A 24,014-nucleotide genomic window follows, 5' to 3' on the forward strand; every position below is an offset into this window, starting at 1 on the left:
GCCCATCATCCAGGGAGGTGGGAGCTCTTCTGTTTGGTGACCCTGCAACTGTCTATCACCCGCCGTCCTCCTCCACCCTCAAGTTCACTTACAACCATCTGTATATAGTTATCATGCACAGTATATGGGTAGATCATGAAATGTATTGGCAACCTCTGGACTGCTTTTTGCATCTCAGCCATGTTTGCAGGGCATCAAACTTTAATTCTCACATTATGGTCGTCATGTGCCGTGTATTTAAATATGCTGCTGTTCACTTTTAATGCAGTGGTTCATTTATTCATTCATTCATTCAAGATTTGTGTCCAGTGGCATAAAATCCAAATTGAATTGAGGTTTGTTTTTACAAGATGTTTCTGAAATGTATTGAACTATCATTGTCTTGTTTTTGATTTTGGACACTGGAGCACAAAGGAACTTTATGTTGTATCTCTTAAGTCATATTATGTGTATTAACAGCCTAAATTGCACAACCCAAGGGTTTTACTATTTCTGAGTTTGTGGCGCCCTCCAGTGTGTCATACAGGTAAGGGCATCCTGAAATGGGCTATGCAACTTCATACTGAAGTACTGAAATGTACTTAAGGCAAACACCTATGTGTTTAATGTGTGTATCCTTATAACGACTCAATTTTAGGATAGCGATGTGTTTCTTAAGTGTTGGGCTGGACAGTGACAGCTAAACAGTAAATTTTAAACACATTCTTACATGGAAACATTACATCTTTATTGGAAAGGTATTACAAAACTCAGTGGCGATGCTTGTTTTTCATGGAATGCAAAAAAACCTGAACAAAATCATTTAAGTAATGTAATAGCAAAAGTACAAAACATTTAGCAGTAACACAGAATCTGGATCAGTAGTTAAAATAGTTTAAAAAAAAAAGTAAAAACAAAAATCAACAATTCAATATTCAATATAAAAAAAATAAGTGACTGTTAAATACGAGAGTCAGTAAAGTCAGTAAAACATCATTCAAACTTCTTTAGAAATACATTTGCTGCATCAATAATGGAAAATGCAGGATCAAAGATACTAAATGTAAAATATTGCAAATTCTTACACAGTTGTTAAAGTACGTAAATGTATTGGAAAATGTATGATGCAGATTATTTCATTTCGTGGAATGTTATTAAATTTTAGTTAATGCAGAACAATTCAAATGTCAGATTATTTCATTATGGAAAAAAACACATTTCAGTTTCATTATAATGACTTATACATACAACATATTGTGAACTATAGGACACATTTTAATAAAACACTTTAAGAGGTTATAATTGACAAATATTTTCCTTTCCAAAGAAATAGTATCAATGCTGTAATGTCCAGAGCCATGGATACAGGCAAAAATGTAAAATACAGTAGCATCATAATTCATTACAAGCAACTCAATTCCTTTTCAAAGTATACAAGGGTGTATAAAACAGATGGATCCACAACGATTGGCTGAAAATACAACGATCTGGAGCAGGCTGCTTTCAGAGCTTAGCGAATGTCAAGAGCAACAGGGCCTTTCATTGAGAAACCCATGAAGAACGACACTTTCGACCCGTAGGCACGGCCACTAAGCTCGCTTCGAAACACTGGAGTGACTTCGACCTTCAGATCTGGGATACAAGTATCTGCCAGTATCAAGTTGTGCTTCACCTCACCAGTGACCCTACAGAGGAGCTCCTCCACCTTCTTCTCTTTCCATATTTTGCCATTTTCCCACATGGAGGAAAACTGCTCCTGGTCAGTCACCACCATGCACCTTTTGATTGCCCTGAGGTGCACCAGTCGATCGTAGCCCTGCTTCTTCCCTAGGAAGAAATGGACAACGGGCCTCTTGCCATTGCACACCTCATTCATCTCTGAGTAATAAGAGGTCCTCATCTGTGAGATGTACCTCACCAGACCTTTACTTTCTTGACTGGGCTGGTTTGGCTGTGGCCACAACAGCACAACTGCAATGAAGTGCAGTGGCAAACTGTCACTTAAACGTACTGGCTCACACAGGATTTGGCAAAGGTAATTAATTAGTTTCTGGTATGGCAGAATGTGTGGTGATTCCAGTTTGATACGACTCAACACAACATTGAGGTACAGGAAGTTGATTCTCTCCTTCACCGTCATGTCATGACCATATTCACGTACAAGACAAGATGCGTACTGTCTTGCAATCTTATCCAATTTTTCAGGTGAGATGTCATTTGAGAGAAAATTCAGAATCCCGAAATAGGTATCAGCTTTTTGCATCTCCAGGTATTGTCTCACCTGGATTAGCTTCAGCTTTTTTTGCATGGTTTTATTCTTCAAAAGAGATGCAGAATCTGTCTTGCAGAAAAGCTTTGCATACACGCCAAAACACCTGAAAAGCTCATTTTGAGCTACTTGCTCACGACTGTCTTTCATTCCAAATCTGGAGCCCAAGTTGACAAAAAAATTGTCAAGGAAGTCAATGTTTGCCTTCATCTCACATTTGAGGTTGTACAGTAAATCCTCAAACTCTCTGAGAATGATGTAGTAGGGTCTGTGTTTGTTTCTCCTTTGATCACATCTCTCTACTTCCTCGAGTTTAACATTGTCAGAGAGAACGTCACTCATTAAGTCATGGCGGACGTTGTCTGAAGAAAAGACGGGGGTCTTTGCCAGCATGTCAATGACCAGTACTCCAACCTGAATTTCTCCCAGGCACCCTGATGTATTGAAAGGACAGTTGTCTGTCTTGATTTGTAATCGCTGAGCTGACTCCTTCTTTGCAAGAGTCTGTGTTTCCTTGAATGCATCAACTGCTGACTGAGCCATTTTGAGAAACGTCTTTAAATCATCATGACCAACAAGGTCTCCCTTGCAATTCGCAATGACATTTTTAAGCTCGTGCTTGATAACTTGTGCTGATGTGTCTGCAATATATGAGCTGTCTTTGGAAAAATCTCTTGCTCTCTTTGCCCAAAATTTAGCCTCTGAGAAATCCCTCTTTTTCAGGTAATAGTACCTGGCTAGTAACTGAGAGACAACGGCATCTTTCTCAAATCTTTTGGATGCATTTTTTAGTACCATCTCTTCCAGGCCTGGGGTTTCAGTTGCAATGTGTTGAATGAGTGGAGAGAACTGAGATTCTTCCTCCACTGAATGATATCTCTTCACCAAAATGTGGTGAACATCCTGCAGGAGTTTGTCCTTGCCTTGTGTGCTCTCATAAAGGTTGTTTGTGGTCAGCAGAAGATCGGCAAGTTCAGCTTTGCTCACATTGTGTGTTGTTGTAAGTTCCTGCAAACAGTGCCTTGCGATACTTGAATGGATAATTTTCACAGCTTTGAATACAACCTTACCCTCAACTGAGCAGCTGGCAATTAAAGTGGAAAATTTCCCAAACCCGTCTTCGACTTTGATGGTTCCACAAAATGGCTTTGGTTGAAGACCAAGAAATTCCTCACACAGAGAGACGGACAGAGAGCCCCCCTTGCAGTATACATGCAACAGAACTAAAACTGCCAGGAGCTGTGCCTCTTTCTGATTGATGTTGAAGCTCTTCAGGGTCTTGCGGGACACACCCTGTACGTACTCCGGCAAAAAGTTCTTCTTCATGATCATGAATCCATAGAACGTTTTTTGAGCATTCTTGTGTGTTTTCTCGATTTCAACAAGTTTTTCCTCGAACAGTTTCTGCTCCTTGTCAGAGAGGTTGTTTCCAATGAATACTGTGTCTTCAGCCTCAGTCTGTTCAGGCAACTCTGACATCATACAGTTCAGGAGAATGACCTGTGCAGAGTTAGACTGAATGTGTCTTTTCTCACATTCTTTTTCAATGAACTGCTGCAAGTCAAACACTTTTTCCTTGTCATCAAAGTCATCTATCATCAGCAAGACAGGGGCCCGTTGTACTGACTCGTCCTGTTGATACATTAGCAGTTTGACCACTTGATCAGCTACTTCAGCGAAGTCAGCCTTGCTGTCTCTGAGGACAGCACAGCGAAATCTGTCCCGGAGAGCCCACAAAGTATGCATGGCCAACGTTGACCCACCGCATCCAGGTACATGCATGAGGTTGAACAACACGCAGGCTTTTCTTAGGAAGCACAAATCTGGTATGACTGTGTTCATGATGAAGTCAAACTTGTCTCGTTTGATAAACGGTGTGGATCCAGGCTGCTCTGAGAAATAGAAATTCCACCACGACACTTTTCCTCCTTTGTAGAAGTTCTCCTCTATGCTGATTTTGTCCTCATGTCCTCCTTCACACTGGTTCACGCACAGGATCTCTAAGGTGTTCAGGCTACGCTCCACTTTCTTTTCTAGAAGGACTTGGCCACTTCCATGACAGGGTAGGAAACGACTGGATCTACGGTTTTTTGACAAAAGACTAAGAATAGTGCCATTGACTTCAGCAAAAGTAAGCTCATATATGCATCTCTGGGCAATGTCGATTCTGCACCGAGCATGGATTAGGTCTTTCCAGGAGTTGAATGCATTTTTATTGTCGCATATACAAAGGATTTGCTCGGTGCCTTTGAGCTCCTGCAAGAATGTACTGAAAGTCTCAACAAGAGGGTCCATCTTCTCACTCACTGGTGACAAAAGTAAGAAAATGACAAGGAATCTCTTGGTTGGAAGAACATCTTTCCGACACAAGAAGGAAATCACATCTCGAACGGAAGCTCCCTTCTCCATCAACCACTGGTCTACGTCTGAAGGTGCCTCAGTCTCAATACCTCCATTGCAGAATATCCAGCTGGTGTTTCGAGTTAACTTCAACTTGTTTGCAATGTCCTCAACTGCTTCTGTGATTTTATACTGTGCCGGTAAATGGACACTTACTGCACTCTGCTGTTCGAAGTGACTCTCTAATCCATGTTTAGCCGATTCTGGATCAAAGTCTAAAACAGCTGTTGGGTTAAGTTCCACAAGAAATCCTAGTGAGTCAAACTGGATTGCATCTGATCTGTTAGTTACGATCACGTACCGCTCAAAGTGTGACTTATCTAAAGAGAGGGAACCACCAGTTATCATCTGACTTAATCTGGAGCCTTGAGTACTGTTTTTGATTACGTTGAGGTGCTTCTCCTCTGCTTGTTTTCGACGTTGTGATAACTGTGCCATACTGTCGACAAACTGGTTGTACTCTTGCATAGGTTTGGCAAACGTGGTTGGCAAGAGGAGATCCCTGCTGCTGCCACCATCCCGGACAAAGAATTGTTTCAGTGGTTGTGTTTCAGTTTGGACAGTTTCTTTACCTTTGGCTTTTTTCTTGGCTTTACTTGTGTCCACACTGAAAGTGTGGTAGATGTTTTCTTGACAGACCGTAGAGTCGGGAACTATGTCCACTTCTATCACACATTTGCCAGATGATGTTGTGTTCTTATTGAGAATGGCAACAAATCGAGGGGGTCTGATGCACTTTTGAGCAGTCTGTTTGTGTTTATGCTCAAAATAACCATCAATGGCAGATTTGAGTTGCTTTGCATAAGCCTCTCTGTCCTCAACAACCACTCCCAACACTTCACCATGGACGAAGTTTGGCTCGTCCCCAATTCCAAAATGTATGGTGCCATTGGTGCGACTATTCATGCAGGCAGCTGCAAAGCTAATAACCTCAGCAGTGAACTTGCCCATTTTTGTCTCATTGGTTGTATTGGTGAAACCTTTATACTCGTGGCACGGTTCAATTAAGTCAGAGGCACCTGATTCTATAATATCAAGAATGCTGCCCTCCATGTATCTATACGTGTCATGGTACCTACAAAATGGATAAGGCTTGCGTGGATCTCCAGGCTGATTTGAAGAGCTTGTTGGTTCCTCTTTTTTTAATTTCACTTCCTCATCTCTGGCATGAATGATAAGTTTTGCTGGTCCAAAAGTCACACCCATCTGGTTTAAGTCTGTTGTATTTAAAAGCAAAAGACTGCGCCCTCTAATGTCCTGCTGAAACAGTATTTCTGCAACTCTGTTGTCCACATCAGGCAACTTGAGAGCCCAGTCTCTCACTTGATGTTTACTCCAGTCATTGATGTCAGGTGGCAGATCCTCCTCCTGACTCTAAAATAAGAAGTGCTGTTATTTTTCCCCATTTTCAACTCAAATTACTGCACATGCAATTATTTGTTGATGATATTTAGTGTTGAAGTATTAGGTGTAGTAAGATTTGAGGTAGTTTAATACATATGAAGTGAACACATTTTGCAAAGTTGTGTTTGCTTGATAACTGTCTTTATCTTTAAATATATATATTAAGGTGCATTTGAATCTAGTGTAACACCTATAGCTGGCAGTTTAATGCATTGAAAAGGAGCATCTTGCCCTAAAATGTTGAGAATTTCAACAGCTATTTACCTTGACTTCGCCTTCAGCTGCCATAACAGCGTTGGTTCCTTCTTCACAAATGTAGGGATCACTAAAATTACAAGCAGGATTTAAAAAGAGCAAATCAGAACAGAGGACCAGACACTGTACTGCAAGCACATGAAACACAAAATGCCACAGATTTCAGCTTTACCTTAAATTTTCCTGGTCATCCATCATAGGTCTCTCACTTTTCACTCATCCTGACGGCTAATGCTGCGAGACAAAGTATAAATATGAATATGTTCATGTATAAACAAATGCTTGATCTGATTCATGACTTGGTATTGAACCTCAAGACTTTGTCAAGTCAAATAAATTATTTGTGCCCAGAGGGGCAAGTGGTTGTGCAGCAGTAACACAGTAATAACACACAATATCAAACAGTATATGAAACACACAACCAACCCAAGCTGTCGCTCTGCATTAAAAAGGATTAAAAACACAGCAAAGTACTTCAGACCTCTGTAGTGGTGAACTTTTTGACTTCTGGCAATATTCTGTTGACAAAGTGAACCAAGACATTTGCTGCTGATTATGCTGGCTTGGTCACAGTTTTTATTTTGACCAGTTTGTGGGTCTCAGCAGGGCGTGTCTAACATGATAGGAGCCGCCCGAGGGCAGATGTCGGACAATTGAGAGGGAGTGGCGTGATCTTTTTGTGGAGACCTTCGTGGACAGTGACTGAATGAGCTTCATCCCTGAACTAGTTTGATAACCTAAACGAAACTGAAGCCAGTGTTGAGCCCTGTGGCTGTTGGCACAAGCAGCAGACCGGAGCGATGTGTCTCAGCTGGCCTGACCACAAAGCCAAGCGTGCGTCATGGCAGAGCTCACCTGGGTTTCAGGTAAGGTTGCATATCTTCTCCTGGATTGACGACCGAGATGTTCAGCGTATGTGTTGGCCAGAAATACTAAACCTCAAAAGAAAACATTCTCCCAGCTCTACCTGCCATGACACCTGGAGCACCTCAGTGAATCAAAACCATCGCAGCTACTAGTTATACCTGTGGTAGTTACACCTGTGCTATCACAAGTCTCGCCAAGAGAGAGGCCTACTGTAACACTAATACTGATATTTCACCCAAATTAACTCTCACTAGAATAACAAATGAAATAAAACTGATAAAACCAACCCTAAATAGCAATGAAACAGTATTATATCATTGCTACTAATACATGTGGAAGAACCAGTTTGGTGTTTTTCTCCTTCAACACGTCAATAACCGACAGTATTAGTAGCATCAGCACTAGTGTCCATGACATGTCAAGTACTACATGTACTACATTGATGAGCGCAACATTACAGTCATGAATAACTGAATGTTTCACATCAACACTGATCCCCAAAGTGCATTTTTGGAAATGTCCTGTATAATCTGGTCATATATTCTATCTATAGATAGATTATAACCTTGTATCTGTCTCATCTGTCCAGTCTCATACCTAATGACGCAGTGAAATGGATTCTTGGGTAGATGAGAAATTCTTGATTTCATCAGTGTGCTCTCTGCTGCCGGCTGTGGTTAGAATAAAACCAGGAAGAAGCTTAAGTCTAAACTCTTTGCTCCATACACAAAACTTTTTTTTTTTTTTTTTTTTTTAACTCTGCGGTTGTGAGAGGAATCAGACCGTCAGACCAACTGAGATCACACAAACCCTGCAAGTCAGGCGCAACACAGAGACATCAACGAGCTGGGGGATCTAAAACCCGCAAGGTTAACCATCTCGTTCTGCTCTGATCAGCCTGTTCTCATCCTACAGTTCACACACAGAAAGAAGTGCAGCTCTCACCCATCCTCACGATCCGCCGTTTGATGCTTCACAGAGTTGATGTGACAGAAGTGGAGACTCTTTGCGCGCTTGTTGGCAGAGACGAGGTCTCGATCTGCGCCGAGCTGCTCCCTGACCGGGAGTCTATCTGTGAAGCCAGTTCAGAAGAAACGAAACTCAAGCAGCACTTTCTCTGCGTGCTGATTGGTTCCAGGAAACGGTACCTGCAGCCGGACTCCTGCCTGACGCACGATGATCTGCGTCATCACGTCCCTCCAAAGGCTGCCATGAAGCAAAATGCCGCTTTGCTCATTTAATTTCCAAACCAGTGAAGCGGTCACAGTGAATGTCATCCCACCTGCACGCTGACCCAAAGGGCGCCGTAGCTGCGCGCGCCAGGCGCACTTTCAAATTCCAGTGTGAGAGGTGGGTGACAAAATGTGCTATTCCTGAGCAAAGATGCTAAAGCTAATATGAGGATTAAGCCTTCAAAGTTGTCCAAATCCAGAGAGTGTAAAGTTACAGTTTATATAGTACGAGGTTCCCTGCATTCTGCACATCAGAGAGACACTAATATTTTTTTTTTAAGGTTTGCTGTGCTGCAGGTGACAGGCTTATTGGCCTTTAAGCCTACAAACTGGGAAATGCCTGCTGTCTTATACCTATGTGCTCTTATTTTTCCTGACATGATCCAATTCAGCTCAACAACAGACCCCCAATCAGCGGCAGGACAAGATCTGAGAGGGGACAGGCACATGTTCATTTTAACAACGATTGCATGTCTGCCCAAGGGATATTAGCAGATGACGAACATAATAAATGTGAAAAAATTAGCTCTCTTGCTTATTAGACCGACACCAGTAGCAGCACTTTCCTGTGCCGGTAATACACACATTCCCTCACATGATGGCACCATTAACAGGGTGAAACTGAACATGCCTACAGAACAGAAGGCTGATTTATATTCACAGCTTTTGCATAGAACAGATGATCAGACCGTATCTGTGATAACAGCCATTTTCATCCACCAGAATAAAAGCTGTGGACCTCTAGAAAACAGTGCAGAGTACTTTATTTTGAGTGAAACACACTCATCATAGAGCCGCAGCAGTCAAAATTATCTTCCAAACTGCAACACAGTGTGTCTGTTTAAACATACAGTCGAGCTATGTGCATAAATATCTCACTTTCACCTGATTTAACATTACACCTCATCAAGAAAATAGGCCGTATAGCATATGCAACAGAAGCAGTCAATAATCTACATCACAGCATTTCACGTTTGGGACAAGCAGGAAATGGACACGTGCTACATTCAAACAACACAATACAGTTTTGTTCATTTGTCTTTTCTATTTGTCTGTATGATGACGTGTGACATTTACTTTGCTTTATTATCACCAGAGTCATTAACTTACATTTATACGTGTTTAAACCAAAAATGTATGCACATGTGAAGGGATAACACAGCACTGGTCACCACTAATTACAAAGCATCAAACAGGAATCAGTAACTTAACAAAAATACAAATAAAACAGGAAAATTAAACCGAACAGAACTACAAAATCAACAGAAAACTAAAAGCTTAACAGCAGTCTACTCTTAGTAAATGTCACATATTGCAGTCCAGAAGGATTTATTTACAATCTGTACAATTCCACCGGTGAAACTTTGAACCTCACGAGTGTCTGTTGGTCATTTCAACACAACGTGGAAGCCATCTGTGTTCTCATCTGGGTAACACAAAACAAAGCGGTGAAAGATCATTCACAAATTCCAAATAATCAAAGACGCAGTACAACGGATGCTGAATGTTTAAATGTGAAAGTAAAGGTTGGAGATAATTACCCCGTATGGTGCTGAGGACGAAGCTCGTTTCCTCCCTGAAGTTCTGCACCATCTGAAACAAACAGATCGGGCGATCAGAATCTCCACCTGTAGCTCGCCTGAACGTACGTATGCAGCTGGACAGATGTGAGCTGACAACAAGAACCGTGTTTGGTCTCTTAAATATGCTCATGTGTAGATGGCTCAAAGGCATGAGGAGCCACTGGTTGACAGAGGAGATGAAAGGGTACCTCGTCGGAGACTAAGACGTGGATCCCGTTGGGGTTTTGTCTGTAGATGTGTGTAATTTGCTGTGGAGCGATGCTGTACAGCATGGCGATCTTTTCAGACAGGTCCAACAGCGTCAGCTCCTCCAGGTACAGCGCTTGATAGACTGCAGGGACGACAGAGGAGACAGTCCACCACTACATTATTCATTTTCTCTGAGTTTTATTGATGGTTTTCTGCTCAAAATTAAATTAAATTAATTTTTTTTTTGTCCATTGTGACCAATTTGTAAATTTTAACCCCCACAGAGAAAGTCTGTGGTCTCTTTGGTTTCCCATTATATTCCAGATACCCCACAATATGTAATAACCCTTTAAAACATTAAACATTGAATTAAACATGAGACATGTTGTTGATGAATATGGTCAGAATAGTGACAATCAAAATTAAACACTGATTTGAAAAACGCTGCAGTCACTCTTCTTACCTAATCTCACTGATTGTTAGTGCACATTTACACTCAGTGTGAACAGGTACAATCTCATGCACGCCAATACTGTCCTGCCATAAAGTCGCCTTTTATGACACCTAAAGTGTCATCGAGGTGTTAAGTAAACATGTCATTAAAATTCCACATTTCCAGCATAATGAGTCTGTAAAGATAGACGTTTCAGCACGGCTGTTGTATTGGATTACAGTAGATTGTACGGGTGTACCTAATAAAGTGGCCACTGAATCACTTGATACAGTATGTGCACTTACTCTCTCCACCCCCTGGCTTGATGGGAGGCTGATGTCTGGCCTGCTGCTGACACACATAGATGGTCAGACGGGGCTGAATGCACCTGCAAAGTGTGAGCAGAGCCTGTAGCACCAGGTGGAACGTGCAGTCGTAGAAACATGACTGATGACGTGAAACATTAATTAGCAGAAGCATTAAGGACTAGTATTTTTTTTTAAGTGGTCACAATCCACACAGAGCGTTATGTGAGTTACGTTCACTGCGTCAGAACTTGTTCAGCAAAGCTGTTTCCATCTCCCATTTAGTGCATTAACACTTTTTCAAAAAAGGCAAAAACGACGACGGCGAGGAAAGTCTGCAGTTATTCCTTTGTGTTGCAGTCAGTCCTTCATCATTAAGGTAGGACAGCCTGTATGAAGCCTGAGAGGCAGAAATAAAGTCTGCAGAGGACTCGTATCATTGTCTGCTGCTCGTTAGGTTCATGCTTTGAACTCACAGTAACAACAGATGCAAAGCATGTGCGTTTCCTCTCGCTGTGTAGCATAAACCAACAGTAACCACTGCATGAATCGCCCTGCTTCTAGCGCCACCTACAGTATTTTGTGTCTGCTTTTGATGTGACTGAGAGCTTAGAGGTGCGTTTTAATGGCTCACCTTCCTTTCATGGTGTTAAAGAGGCGAATGCCGTCTGCTGGGCCGCAGATCTGGATCAGGTCGTCCCTGCTCATCCTCAGCAGGTCAGCACCTGCAACAACAGCAGAAAATCCGTTCTGCTTCCTTCCTGCTCTGAAACACTCAGGGAAATATGTCCCCAGTGAGCCACTCAGCCACGTGCCTGCTCTCTTCTCTCTCTGCTCTCGTGTTGTGGTTTTGACCCCCGTTACCTGAGAAGCTGGAGAAGAGCCTTGAGAACGGCGAGAACCTGTGACGGTGCAGCCACTGCAGAGTGTCCTGCGGCGAGGACGACGGCAGGAGGTGCTACATGTCAAAAACAAGAAGAGCCCTTGAATTGAGTATAGCAGCACAGCATCCACTGTCTCCAAATAATGGCCTAAAAGGAATAAGAGAGCCACATTAACACTTTCACTCTGCACTGCTCTCCGTTACTTACATCAGAGCAGCCGGGCATGAGCAGATCCTCTTGCTGGTTTGGAGAACAGTTGCTACAGAGAGAACAGATTGGGGTGATTGGTTGAGTATTTTGTTTGTTCTACTATGAAACACATCTGTCTGTCCACTCATGATAAAAAGAGCCTGTTTTTTGTTTATCAGGCACAGGTCGAGGAGGTTGGGTATTCCTGGAAAGCAGCCTGAGCTATGACCACTGTTTGTATTCCACCACCGGCGCTGTGGTCAACCTCAGGCCTAGATGGAGAATTTACAGGTTTTTTACACCCTTTTCATCTCTGAAAATACCAACAAAGCAAAGTAACCACCTTCAATGCATTTTTACATTGTAGTCTTTATTAATCTCATCAAAAATTAGCTCAATTTAAAGTCCACGTTAATCTACAGTTTTCCTACAAAGCTCAACTAAGCCAGATTAGTAATGTTGCTGCATAGTGAACATCAAAATGGTGACATTCGCTGTGAATGCTGACTCACCCATCTGTGAATCTACAGGAAGTGGGCGAGCTGTGGTAAACGGGTGATGGCGTGCTGCTGCTGCCGCTGTGGATGGTGAGATTCAGGGCATCAGGCCAAGGAGAGCACTTGAGAGGGAAACAGGAAGAAGAAGGAAGGTGTTTCCTGATTATTCAAGCCGGTGAAGTAAATTTATCTTAGCACAAAGGCTGCAGGAGCAAAAATTCACAGTTGAAAATATATCAAAGCTGCACTAAATGTGTGTCTTCACATTAAAAATGGATCAAATGTGTAACGTCTCTTTTAGCTGCAAACTGTAAACTACCCGCCTGCATCAAACAACCTGGGGACAGAGTTAGCAACTAGCTGGTGAAAGGTTGGTGGAGACCAAAACAGAGAATGCTAATGTTGCTCAAAGTTTGCTTGATGTGTGAATAGGCAGCGGTTTGCTAACACCTTTGCCAAAACATTACCATCTACAAGGTAAGATACCTGCGGTGTGCCAGTGTTTCCATTGATTGACTTGATTTTTAGACCAACGAGGAAACGCTGTCACTTCATTTCACTATTTTCAGCTGTGATGGAAAGTAACTAAGTACATTTACTCAAGTATTGCACAGTTATTGTCATGTATCTGACAAGTATAGTTACTGACTGACAGTTACGCATTAATATTTCACATGCAGCACGTACGATCAGTTTCTAAAACATGATCCACTGTAGGATATAACATTATGTAAGGTAGTTAAATCCACCTCAACCAGCTACAATATTGCTTTTATATAAATCAACCAATAATAATAATAATGATAATAAAATAATATTTGGGCCAATAATACTGGAACACTCTTTATTTAGTATTTCTGCACAGTGGAATCATTGTATTTTTCACCTCATGTAAAGGATCTAAGTGTTTAGTGATCACACCACGAACATACAGTGCATGTTTGCTTTTTATCCACATGAATGGCAAACCAGATTAACACTAAAGCGGAAACTGCAGAGTCACTCACAGTCTCAATCATTGACAGAGACTTTCAAAAGACTGACTCATAACCTCATAACACACAAAGCTCATATTAACGCTGATGTAGTACAGCTTTAAAACATGCTGCGACTGACGGGCAGGTGAGGCACAGTGACTGAAGTGCTTCAGTGCCGATGAGATTAGATAAATTTCCAGATGACACAAGAATTTACTGCCGTGGGATCAATAAACAGCGACCTGAAAGCCGAGGCTCCTCTCAGGTGTGCTCTGTTGCGTAACGTGGCTGCAGAGCGAGAGCGGCACGCCTCACCTCTTTCAGCAGGGTGGACTCGTGGGACGGCTGATACTTGTCTCTGTCCTGAAGGACCTTTTTATCAATCTTCTCCCTGTCTGTCTTCAGTTTGCGATCAGCTCCTTTAGGCTTTAAAAAAAACAGACATTCATTGAGTGAAGTTGCACAGCACAGCGGGCAGGTAAGCAGGAAGCTCATGGCGACTTTCTTACCTTGAAGACTTTGACCTGGCAGCTGGAAGAGTGGACGTGCTCCATGTATTCCCCGTGCTCGTTGGTGGTGAAAGAGTCCACCTGGATGCGAAAGGGAACTCCTTTCTCCCCACCGTGCTTCCTGGGGGTGAACTCGGTGCTGATGCAGTTGACCTGAGAAGACGAAAGAGGGTCGGCCCGCCAAGTACAGCATGCATGAACAAGTCCTGCAGACATTTTGAACAGAATCTAGCTGTACCTGGATGAAAACAGAGGCGTTCTTCACGGGATCCCAGAGGAACTCAATGGTGTTGAGGTGCAGAGGGTGTGAACGGGGCTCCTGTATCCCCACTGACAGCGGGATATCTGCAAGAAATGAGTATGAGCGATGAGCTCCGAGTTGAAAACACACTTTTCTACGTGTTCGGTTTTGTCTGTGCTCTTCTGTCTGGTTTGAGGTTGGCAGGAACAGATTTTCACTAGGTTTTCATTTTCTCCCGGCGTGGCATTATGGATGTTTGCTGGCCAGTCAGTCTGGACTGAAACATCTCAATGACTATTGGATGAATTGGCATGAAGTTTGGCACAGACATTCATGCTCCCCATGGGAGGCCCATCAGCATGTTGTTATTTATTTAGTCATGAATTTTGTGTTAGAGTGTGAGCATGCATGGATTGTGTTCCAGAACAGCATTAGTCTTGTACTGTCAGTAAGTAATCGCTACAGTGACAGTATGCAGATAAATACCTTCCTCAAGGGCCTCTTGGTGCTCACTTTTATATTAAAACACACATCATGAAGCCTGAGGAAGTCAGAGATCTTCGATTCCCGTCCCATCAGTGAACTCAGGTCTATGTTAGTACAGTAAACTCACCTATATCCAGGATCCGGTCCCCAGGTCTGTTCCACCTCCATCCCTCCAGCTGCTGGTGCTCCATATACTGCAGTCGACGGTCATGAAACACCACGCGCACGATGCTCTGCGAACAGGCAGGATCAGGCGTTTAGGCCGGAGAACAGCCCGAGCGGGGCAGCTCGCACAGAGCCGAACAGCTGGACTGTTGGGCACGGTGCGAAAAGGCTCCTCTCATTTTATTCATGAAGACATACTCAGACAGTTTCATCAGGGTGAGGAGGTGGAAATTCACATCGAATTTCATCTCCATTCCTACCCGTCACACATTCTTAAAAAGGGCATGTGCACACTGTGTCTCCAGAGGGAAAATGACCCACTGCCAATGAGCTACATGCACATGTGACCTGTGAGATGCAGCTCCCACATTCACCTGGACAAGAAATTTAAAGATCCCATGAAATGGACATTTGAGCTTCCCAGAAAGCTGCTAGTTCCTGAAAAACACTCATGATGCGTTCAAAAACTCCACTTGATAAAATCATTAAAAAATTTTCATCAAGCCAAACTTTCTACCTTTATCTACATTTCCACACAGCCTTAAGACCATTGGCTGAGCAGTTTAAACAGGAAATGCAGCACAGTAAGGAAGCATTGATGCCATTTTATAGGACCTTTAAAGACTTTTTGGTGATGCTCAAGCATATAAAATTTGGGGGTGCGAGAAACTACTGAGAACTAATGATCATGTCAGGTTGATGAAAAAAGTTAAAAACCAGAAAATGCTTTTGGTTCCATCCATTAATTTTCCAAAGCTCAGAAGAATTATGTTTGTTACCACCAAGCTGGCAAACTTGAGGTAGTTTTGGGTTCATGTGGGAACCCTGAACAAAGACGGTGTTAATTCTGTCACCTGCAGAGCAACAGCTGCTGCTTTGAGCTTATTGGTAATAATAGCGTCCCTTCTCAGAGATTAGGATTTAATTAGTCATGAAAATACCCCTGATGACATCATCTGGGTTGCGTTGGGTTTGAGAGCCGCCATTTTTAACAGGAAGCCTTCGTTACAAACTGAGGATGTGTGGTGGTGTTTAAGAGGCAGCGAGGGTCTACTGAAGGATTCTATCAAAGTTTAACAAACTGAATTAAGCACCTGTAGAAACATGAACCACGGGGATATTTATAAGGGAGGCTCATGCATGACTGAGCACCAGAACTCAAAGAGCCGTGAACCCGGCGCGTCATGTGTTTGCATAGATGCCACCTGTCCCATTCTCGTGTTTCTAGGATGCGACATTACGGTCGAGGGACGGCAGCCTGACGATACAGACATGTCAAGTGGATGCACTCACACAGAAATGAAATAATATGACCTCTCTTTACTCTTCGGTGAGCGTGTCGATGAGCGTCTTTGCAATAAATAGAGTCATTTTGTACTCGCGTCTGGAATTTAGTCGACTTGCGTGCTGGAAATGAAACTGGCACGGCAGAAATGATGGGCTGCTAACGGGTTTGATTCAGAAAGTCGTGGCATCAGGAATATATCACCTCGTTTTTAAAATGTCAGTTAAAGAAAGAAAATGTTGTAATCAGGTCAAGATGCACAAGTCTTTCTGAAAAAAATCCCAGCAGTGCAGGAAGTGAAGCAGATTGGCTCGTTCGGGTGAATCATATAGAGTGTGTGTGTGTGTGTGGTGAACACGTGAAGGGAAGATGAGTTTTTGTGAAGTTCAGGAAAGAGGAAAGGTAAGTTTGGGTGATAGTACCAAGCTCTCCAAGGTCGACACCCCACCCCTGAAGTGGAAGGGAGGGTCGAGGGACCTGTGACAAACCACGAAATGCATACATAAAAACAGATAGGAGAAGAAAGAGGAAGAGGTCACTGAAGGTCAAAAAACAGACAGCAAAAACAACAGAAAACACAATACCTTACACCTACCTTTACATATTTGCTGCTTATATCTGTATACTCCACTAGTTTTCTGTTAAGCATACGGATTTCGTAGGACTGACCTACATTTTAAAACATTAAAAAAAACCTGATTAAAATTGAAAAATGTGAAATCAGTCAATCAGAAAAGAGGGGCAGTGGAGATAGAGATTGAATTAAATTAGAAACTGTTTAAGCCAGATATGAAGGCCAGCCGCTAGAAAACGTTTATGTATCTCCATCCTGATCAAATACGATACATTAACTTTAATATAACAAGAAAATAGAATTAAAATAGCCACTGAGGGCCACTGTTAAACTATCAGAGCTTCTTCAGTATAGAGATGAAACTAAGCTGTGGACCCTGATGGCAATTAACATCTAATCAATACGTGCCATCTTTACACGGCAGCGTAGTCGTTGGCCAGGATTTGCATGCTACAGCAAGCTTACTTTCATTTTTGTTTTTACTCCAACCAAATTACTGTAGAGCAGATAAGCAGGGCAAACTGGTAGAAACATAAAGCACAAATAAAAAATATATCACTGTTCAACAAGAGAGACGGAAACAATCAGAAGTGGAGAGAGTGATGTGAAGAAGAAGAAGAAGAAGAAGAAGAAGAAGAGGGAAAGAGAACAGACAGAGAAGAAACAGAAAGAGGGTCAATTAGATGAGGAGATAAAAGTCAAGACAAATTAACACATGTAGGAGCTCATGTTGCACAGATATATCAATAATGACTTTCAAATAGCACAGTGATTTAAATAAATTCATAATTTAAAAGTCTCAAAGGCTTTTAGTCCCAGACAGCCTAGTTTACACCGGCTGTTAACAACTGTCTGCCGAACACAGAAAGCTATGGAAGCAACAAAGGCCATAATCATTTTCATTTTTAAGCAATTTTATAACCAAGCGGCACCTGAATAAAGAAGCGCCAAAACCTGCAGTTCCTCAAATGGCCACTCGAGGCTGCTTCCAAAAGAGAGTCAATCCCCATAGACTTCCATATTAAAATACCAAAATTTACAGCAGAAATAAACAAATTTACCACCTGGCAAAAAAAAAAAAAAAAAAACAGCTTTGGTCTCTGTCGCCAACTTCCCTGCTCATGACAACTGTAACTCGCTCGTTTAAATCATATTAAGACTTAAAGTAAAAATGTTGGGTGTGGCCGCTTTGAGTGAGAGCTCGCCGCGAGCTGTCAGCAGGAAAAAAGTTGGTTATTGTTGGAATAGTGGAAAGACTAACCAAGACTGTTTCAGTGAGCTTTCTTTATTTTGAACAAAGTAAAATTACTGTTTCCGTCAGTGGAGTCTGGTGGCTTTGAAGAGAGTATCTCTGTATGGGTCTGTGCCATGATGCTGTCAGACACTTTAGTATGCAGTATAAGAACCTGAATCTGTCCTGTTTCCTGGACGTACTTTGACGGGTGCAGTTGCCCTGATTGATTACATCACAGCCTATTTTCTGCCAGCTGAGGCTGGACCAATTCCAAACGTTTTTGTACATTAGTAATTTAGACACCATAATATGTAAAAATACTGTAATTACCAAATAATGTTAACATTTAAATACTTCTGACTTCATGGCATTGAAATATTTTACTTTCAAATTCATCTGTCCGAACTGGAAAGTTAAAATCAAAGACCTCCGCGAGGATCATTGATCGAGCCTAAATGGAATCAGTCAGACCTCCGTCCTATCAGGTCGTGTCCTGACGGTCACATGATCCGAGAAAGAAAAGTTCAGACGAGTGACCGGAAACCTCCAACACTGCAATTTTCAGATTCTGTGAAGCCAAAAGAACCGGCACCATTGAGAATTCAAACCACGCTTTCTGGTTTCAGAGCTGTAGATTTTTATTTCAATATTAAGTATTCAGTAGTGATTAAATTTAGACCTGCAACAATTAGTCAATCAACAGAGTAAATCTACTTTATTTGATAACCGATTAGTTGTTTTTTTAATGAAATATGCCAAACATCTGCTTCCAGCTTCTCAAATGTGATGATTTTTGATGTTTAGGTTGTTACAATCAAACTGAAGACGTTATTTTGAGAAACTGTGAATCCCATTTTTTTCTTTTAACACTTCACCAACTGAATGATAAATCAAGAAAATAATAAGCAGCTTAATTCATAATAATTGAGTAATTATAAAAATGTCAATAATTATGGCCTTTCTTTGCCTCCATAGAACCAGACAGTTTAGACTTCTGAAATCATAAAGACCTGAAATCCAGAGCTGCGACTCTAAGAGCTTTAGCAAAAGAAATCTCTGCAGGTAAAAGAAATCGGGCTCATTCTTTATTCTGCCGAAGCTCATCTGGCCAGCAATCTGCTGTTTGTGCAGCTCCAGATTTTGTCATCTTGTTGCAGTCCTGGTTTTTGGCTTTTCATTGTGTTAATCTAATCCTGCCACTGCTGGGACGACATGTGACAAAATGAGCTCCGGTCCATTTAGTCAATGTGGACAGTGAACTGACAGGACTGATAGCTACCTTGGTTGAGATAAGTGAGACTCTCCTCCTGCTGCTTCACAGCCGGCGAGGTGGCTGCACACAGAATGTACTGGAACGGGGGCCTCCTGGCACCATTTTCAGCCATAAGCCTCGCTTCTTCGTTCTTCAAGAAAGGTGCCAAGGCCTCTCTGAAAGAGACCAGAAGGAAAGAAGAGGGGCTGAGCATGTGGACGACAAAGGTGATCATCCTGTTTCATCTAATCATTTAATCACAGGGACGAAGGTGCAAGAGGTTGACCTTTGAAAATACATGTCACTCATCAGAGAAGCAGAGAAAAAGTAGTCGACGTTTGAAATGTGGAGTTTGAATGCAATGCTCCTTTAAAATAGAAATAAGAATTTCACATGCAATTTAATGTGAGTAATAAAATACAGAAATGTGCTCCTGGAGGCAGAATTACTGCAAATCTGCACATTTTAAAACAATAAATTTCAACTCATAAAAGCACTTCTAGATCTCTTCATATATCACTGCTTTGCACTGACACTTTGATTTAACCTGCTGTAGATATAACCTTTCCCAGATGCAAGCGCCTGCAATCGTCCCGTTTCTGAAGCTTGTGCTTTACCTAATGTAACTAGCAGAGTGCTGGTGGTAGGACTCAGGCTGGGAATGGCAGAACAGCATATTTTCCAGTGCGGTGTCCTCTTGTATCCCAGGACCACAGGGGAGACGTGGAGGCAGACGGAGCTAGTTTCGCGCCTTCTGGTTTCCTCAGATTACAGCTCAGAGAGGTTTGCGGCCAAACCCGGTTGCCTGCCTCTTATATCGTCCCGGTGATGTCATCAGACTCCCATTAGCATACCTTGGACGACCTTTGAGAGGCGGAGTGTGCCGGCACCCCTCCCACTACCAATGTCTAGCTGGGTTGATGCATTAATAGCGGCTTCACTTGCCCAGTTGTTGACACTGCCAACAGCGTGGCCCTAAAGCTAGACTTTAAACTCACTTAGTGTAATGATGTTTGGAGGTGAATTTTGGAAAACAAACATGAGAACGGCCACAGGTTTTGGGGAGCACAGAGAAAGGCAAGTAGTCTTCAAATGAATGTGAGTAGGCATGATTATCTTTGACCGCAGGTCAGAGATCAGCCGTGGAAGAGCTTCAGAATAGTTAATAGAGAATAGTAATATAAAAATAGTGATGGAGGGACTGCTGTGGATGCTAAATGAAACACACCACTGGTGAAATCTTGCTTTACACCAGACAGTTTAAATCCAGCATGCATGTTTCAATTCAAGCTCCCAAACTAAGTGGGATGAGCTCGAACCCTTGCGGCCGCTGTCCGGTCTCTATTCTGAAAAGGACCTGAGATTAGGAGCAGGTCATCTGACAGTCCGCTCAGGTTAATGTTTATACAGAGCAGCTAAGCACACCTCAGCGCTTGGATGCATGTGCTCGTAAATGGATGAACTGGGCAACACTGCAGCCAGTACCCCTGTGGAAGTCACGGAACAAGGTCCAACCTGCGGGGGGAAGAAAAAGGTGAAGACTTGACTGACCCTTGAAATCCAACATGAGATTAAACATCTTGTTAGCAACTGTGACATGTGACGCCCAGATCAGGTCTTATTCTGTTTATTTCTAGAGCAAACAATTTCTTTACATTGTTGCAAATCTATCACAGGTGGAAGTAAACAAAAAAAAACTTCTGTACAGTTTATCATGAGAACAAAATAAAATAAAATAAAATATATAAATACAGGTATGAATATTACATGACCGATTGAGACAAAAGAAAGACAGTGTACTGTAGAACATGCATAGTGAACAGTTTGCAAGGAATACCATCTTGTTTGTTTCTAGGACCAGTCATGTGACAGCGACCAGCAGTTCGATTGGTGGACTCATCCTTATGTGCAGAATGCAGATTTGCTTTAATTTGAGAGAAGGTAAAACCCAATGAGCCCCAGAGGAGGCTCATCAGTGTCTGACAGAGCTGAAGCAGTTCAGGAGAACAGTAAGGTAGAGTGCAGTCAGGCATGTTACAGCGTGTACAGGGCTGCATGTTGCTGAAATCATGTTCAGTACCAATACTTAAAAAGCTAATTATAACACATGAAAAGGCTGTACATTCATTTACTTAAATAACCACAATTGGCCCATTCTCAGCGGATTCCCTCAATGAAAACACCACTCAGATAAAACTGCGTCCATCCAAGGACTCAGGTTGTCCCCAGGTGACGTTAGGAACACTTTTATTATTATTATTATTAATTTGCTAGAATTTAGCAAACGAGATAACAGAAATTAAAAAGGAACACGAGTCTGATCTCTTCCTACAGTAGATTAACTGTACCACGATGAACCAAATCACACCCAGTAGTGACAACTATCTCTTTGGGGTGAATCGAGAACTCATAAACTTAAAGAGGAATCAAACATTTTAAAGCTTCTCGATACCTCAAACTTAACACTGAAATAGAAAAAACACACAGCCGTGCCCAGAGGTGTGACTTCTCACTCCCCCTCCTGGATGCTTGGATATAACAAACGCATGGTTTTGGTCACATTTGTACCTTTTCCGTATGAGCCTGGCTAACGAGACCAGCTCCTCCACTGAAACTTTAAATCAGAGATGAGTAATCCGATGATGTTACAAGTGCACTTTAACAGCCGAAAACCTGGGCCCGTCAAAACAGCACAGAGTCGATGTGTGCTGCAGGTTACATGCAAGCTATTTTTGCTAACGTGCAAAAAAGTGAGATATTCGACCTGTTCACTTTTTCTTTTTTTTTCCCCCGTTGATTTTATGTGAAATCTTGCGAAGCAGTGGTCAAAAAGTGTATGTACAAAATACCTTTTATTTGTGGATTCACGGTTATTGCAGAAGCTGTGGTTACGTGAGGGGGAACTGAAGGAGATGAGAGGAAACGACTAATACTGTATTTGCATCGTCACAGGTCGAGAACACTGCCAGGGTCCGTCCTCCTGCAGATTCACATTTTTTGAGAGCCAAGAGTTACAGTGCTGTACATCCCATTCACTCTCCACAGTCCCAGTGGACAAACGCGTGTGTGTGTGTGTGTGTGTGTGAAGTGAATAAGGCCTGGTAACGTCTTTTCTGTCTCGCGTCACTGATCTCGCTCCCAGCTCCAAGCGGGGAAAACATCTGCAGTATTTACAAAGGAGTCGCTCGCCTCCGATTTACAGGTAAGACGCCACAAACTGGCAACCGGCAGGCGGCCGTTTGTGGAAGCACGTTGAACAAAAACGTTCAGAGTGAAAAAAACAGGCTCAACTTCTACGCTCTGATTGTGAATTTCAAGACAGATTCAGACTTTAATTGTGCAGCTTAAGTGATTTTATCTTCCTGCACAAATTTGAAGGATTGTCAATTAGTTTGGCAACTGATATCTTGTTGAGTGTAACACTGTTTTAGTGAAAGGGGAGTTCAATTGATTAAGCCACTCTTCATTAGAAATTAGCATAAATACTGCAATCAATGCACAGGCTCCCATGTGCCATGATCAATAAACTTAAAACATTAACTAAAAAGGCTCAAACAGTATTTTTTTTCTGTCAAATTGTTCCCTTACTTTTCGTTTTTTCTTACAATATTTGGTTTTTATGCAGAATTTATCCCAAAACCTATAGATTCATTACCATCACTGGGCCAGCCAAATGACACTTCACCCCAAAACTGCAGTCGGTTTGACAGAAATAACATTTCCTCCACTCTGATGATGAATATTTCACAGCATCATGTATGAACTCCTTATTCTATCAGATCAGGGGCTGAAGGAGAAACGGGCCTCCTGTGACTGAAGGCGGCGTGGAGGATGTGGGGACCGAGGAGGAAGAGAAAGTGCATTTCCTACATCCAAAAACTCCAAACGTGTCGATTCCCTCCCCACGAGTCTAAAACCGATCCCCAGTTACATTCAAAAGTTTCAGGAGCGAAGGCGGGAAGGAGGAACTGAACAGCAGGTGGTTGGGATCAGGAGAAAAGCGCAGTAATGATGAGAAGGAGGGGAAGCTCAGAGACGGAGAAGTCTGCTCTGGAAATCCTCCACCGGCATCCACCCGCAGAGCTTCCAAACGAAGCCTCCCTCCATTAACTGTGAGACGAGACGTCCGAGGAGCTGCTGCTATTGCTGTTGGTCGTCTGAGCTCGCTTGATGTACAGATTCAGCAACTTCATCTGCAAACAGGCAAAGACAAGAGAGAATCTCGTGTGTAATATTTTGTATGTTGAGTAGCAGCATCACATCTGACGGCACTGTCAGGTCTTCATACTTTGATTCTTTAAGAAACCTTTATTTTGAAGAGGCAAGACTTCCTGTTTATCGAGCAAAACTCATGTTCACCAGTGGTTCCTGAACATTTTGGCAACTTTATAACTGTTTCCATCAACATATGTGTATTTTTAAGTATCACATTACAGAAGTTTGATTGAAAGGGCAAAATTAAAACAAATAAATAAATAAAACAACTTTATCCGCTCTCTTTAGTTGGTTTTTGGCCTTTTTCTGAAGCTGGAAACACCTTTTTAAAATAAGTTCTGACGCCTCCACACAGATCTGATGGAACCTTCCACACATTAATACATTAACACAAACAGAAATGTCGTGTTTCCACCATGTGTCTACATTTCTTTCCACAGTTTGAGGTTCGACTGCCGCCCTTTTCATTTTGTTGCGCCCCCTTCTCTCCTTCTGCAGTCGTATAATGGTTTTCTGACCGGAGAATTGGTGCCGTCTGCTGCTTCTATCAATGAGTAAAACTCGTAATAATCACATAACAGCGGTGAACG

The 24,014-nt window shown here is 42.3% G+C and overlaps 3 protein-coding genes across 15 annotated transcripts in view; all 3 read right to left on the minus strand.

Moving 5' to 3' along the window:
• Positions 1–708: 708 nt before the first annotated feature.
• LOC121616523 (sterile alpha motif domain-containing protein 9-like) lies at positions 709–8,247 on the minus strand. Its single transcript, XM_041951324.1, has 4 exons — positions 8,120–8,247; positions 6,480–6,541; positions 6,317–6,377; positions 709–6,022 (listed from the first exon to the last, which is right to left on the minus strand). Exons 2-4 carry the CDS (start codon positions 6,503–6,505, stop codon positions 1,490–1,492), a joined length of 4,620 nt encoding a protein of 1,539 aa, XP_041807258.1. The 5' UTR covers positions 6,506–6,541; positions 8,120–8,247; the 3' UTR covers positions 709–1,489.
• A 960-nt stretch (positions 8,248–9,207) lies between these two features.
• On the minus strand, positions 9,208–20,825 carry tfcp2l1 (transcription factor CP2-like 1). 2 transcript variants are annotated; one of them, XM_041950758.1, is made up of 15 exons: positions 19,827–20,825; positions 19,237–19,385; positions 16,745–16,818; positions 14,827–14,932; positions 14,211–14,317; positions 13,973–14,125; positions 13,779–13,889; positions 12,502–12,608; positions 12,008–12,059; positions 11,781–11,874; positions 11,551–11,641; positions 10,917–10,999; positions 10,178–10,320; positions 9,948–9,999; positions 9,208–9,832 (listed from the first exon to the last, which is right to left on the minus strand). In XM_041950758.1, exons 1-15 carry the CDS (start codon positions 19,883–19,885, stop codon positions 9,795–9,797), a joined length of 1,419 nt encoding a protein of 472 aa, XP_041806692.1. In that variant the 5' UTR covers positions 19,886–20,825; the 3' UTR covers positions 9,208–9,794. The 2 variants fall into 2 exon arrangements, with proteins under 2 accessions (XP_041806692.1, XP_041806691.1); XM_041950757.1 differs by lacking the exons at positions 16,745–16,818; positions 19,237–19,385; positions 19,827–20,825 and adding an exon at positions 16,572–16,660.
• The window catches only part of clasp1a (cytoplasmic linker associated protein 1a), a 78,867-nt gene continuing 75,673 nt past the window's right edge, over positions 20,821–24,014 (minus strand). For all 12 annotated transcript variants that reach the window (XM_041950756.1, XM_041950751.1, XM_041950753.1 and 9 more), the window contains one exon: positions 20,821–23,402. In XM_041950756.1, coding sequence (XP_041806690.1) covers positions 23,316–23,402 — 87 coding nt within the window. In that variant the 3' untranslated portion in view covers positions 20,821–23,315. The remainder of the gene's footprint in view (positions 23,403–24,014) is intronic.

This window comes from Chelmon rostratus, chromosome 13, assembly GCF_017976325.1.
Source record: "Chelmon rostratus isolate fCheRos1 chromosome 13, fCheRos1.pri, whole genome shotgun sequence".
NCBI lineage: Eukaryota > Metazoa > Chordata > Actinopteri > Chaetodontiformes > Chaetodontidae > Chelmon > Chelmon rostratus.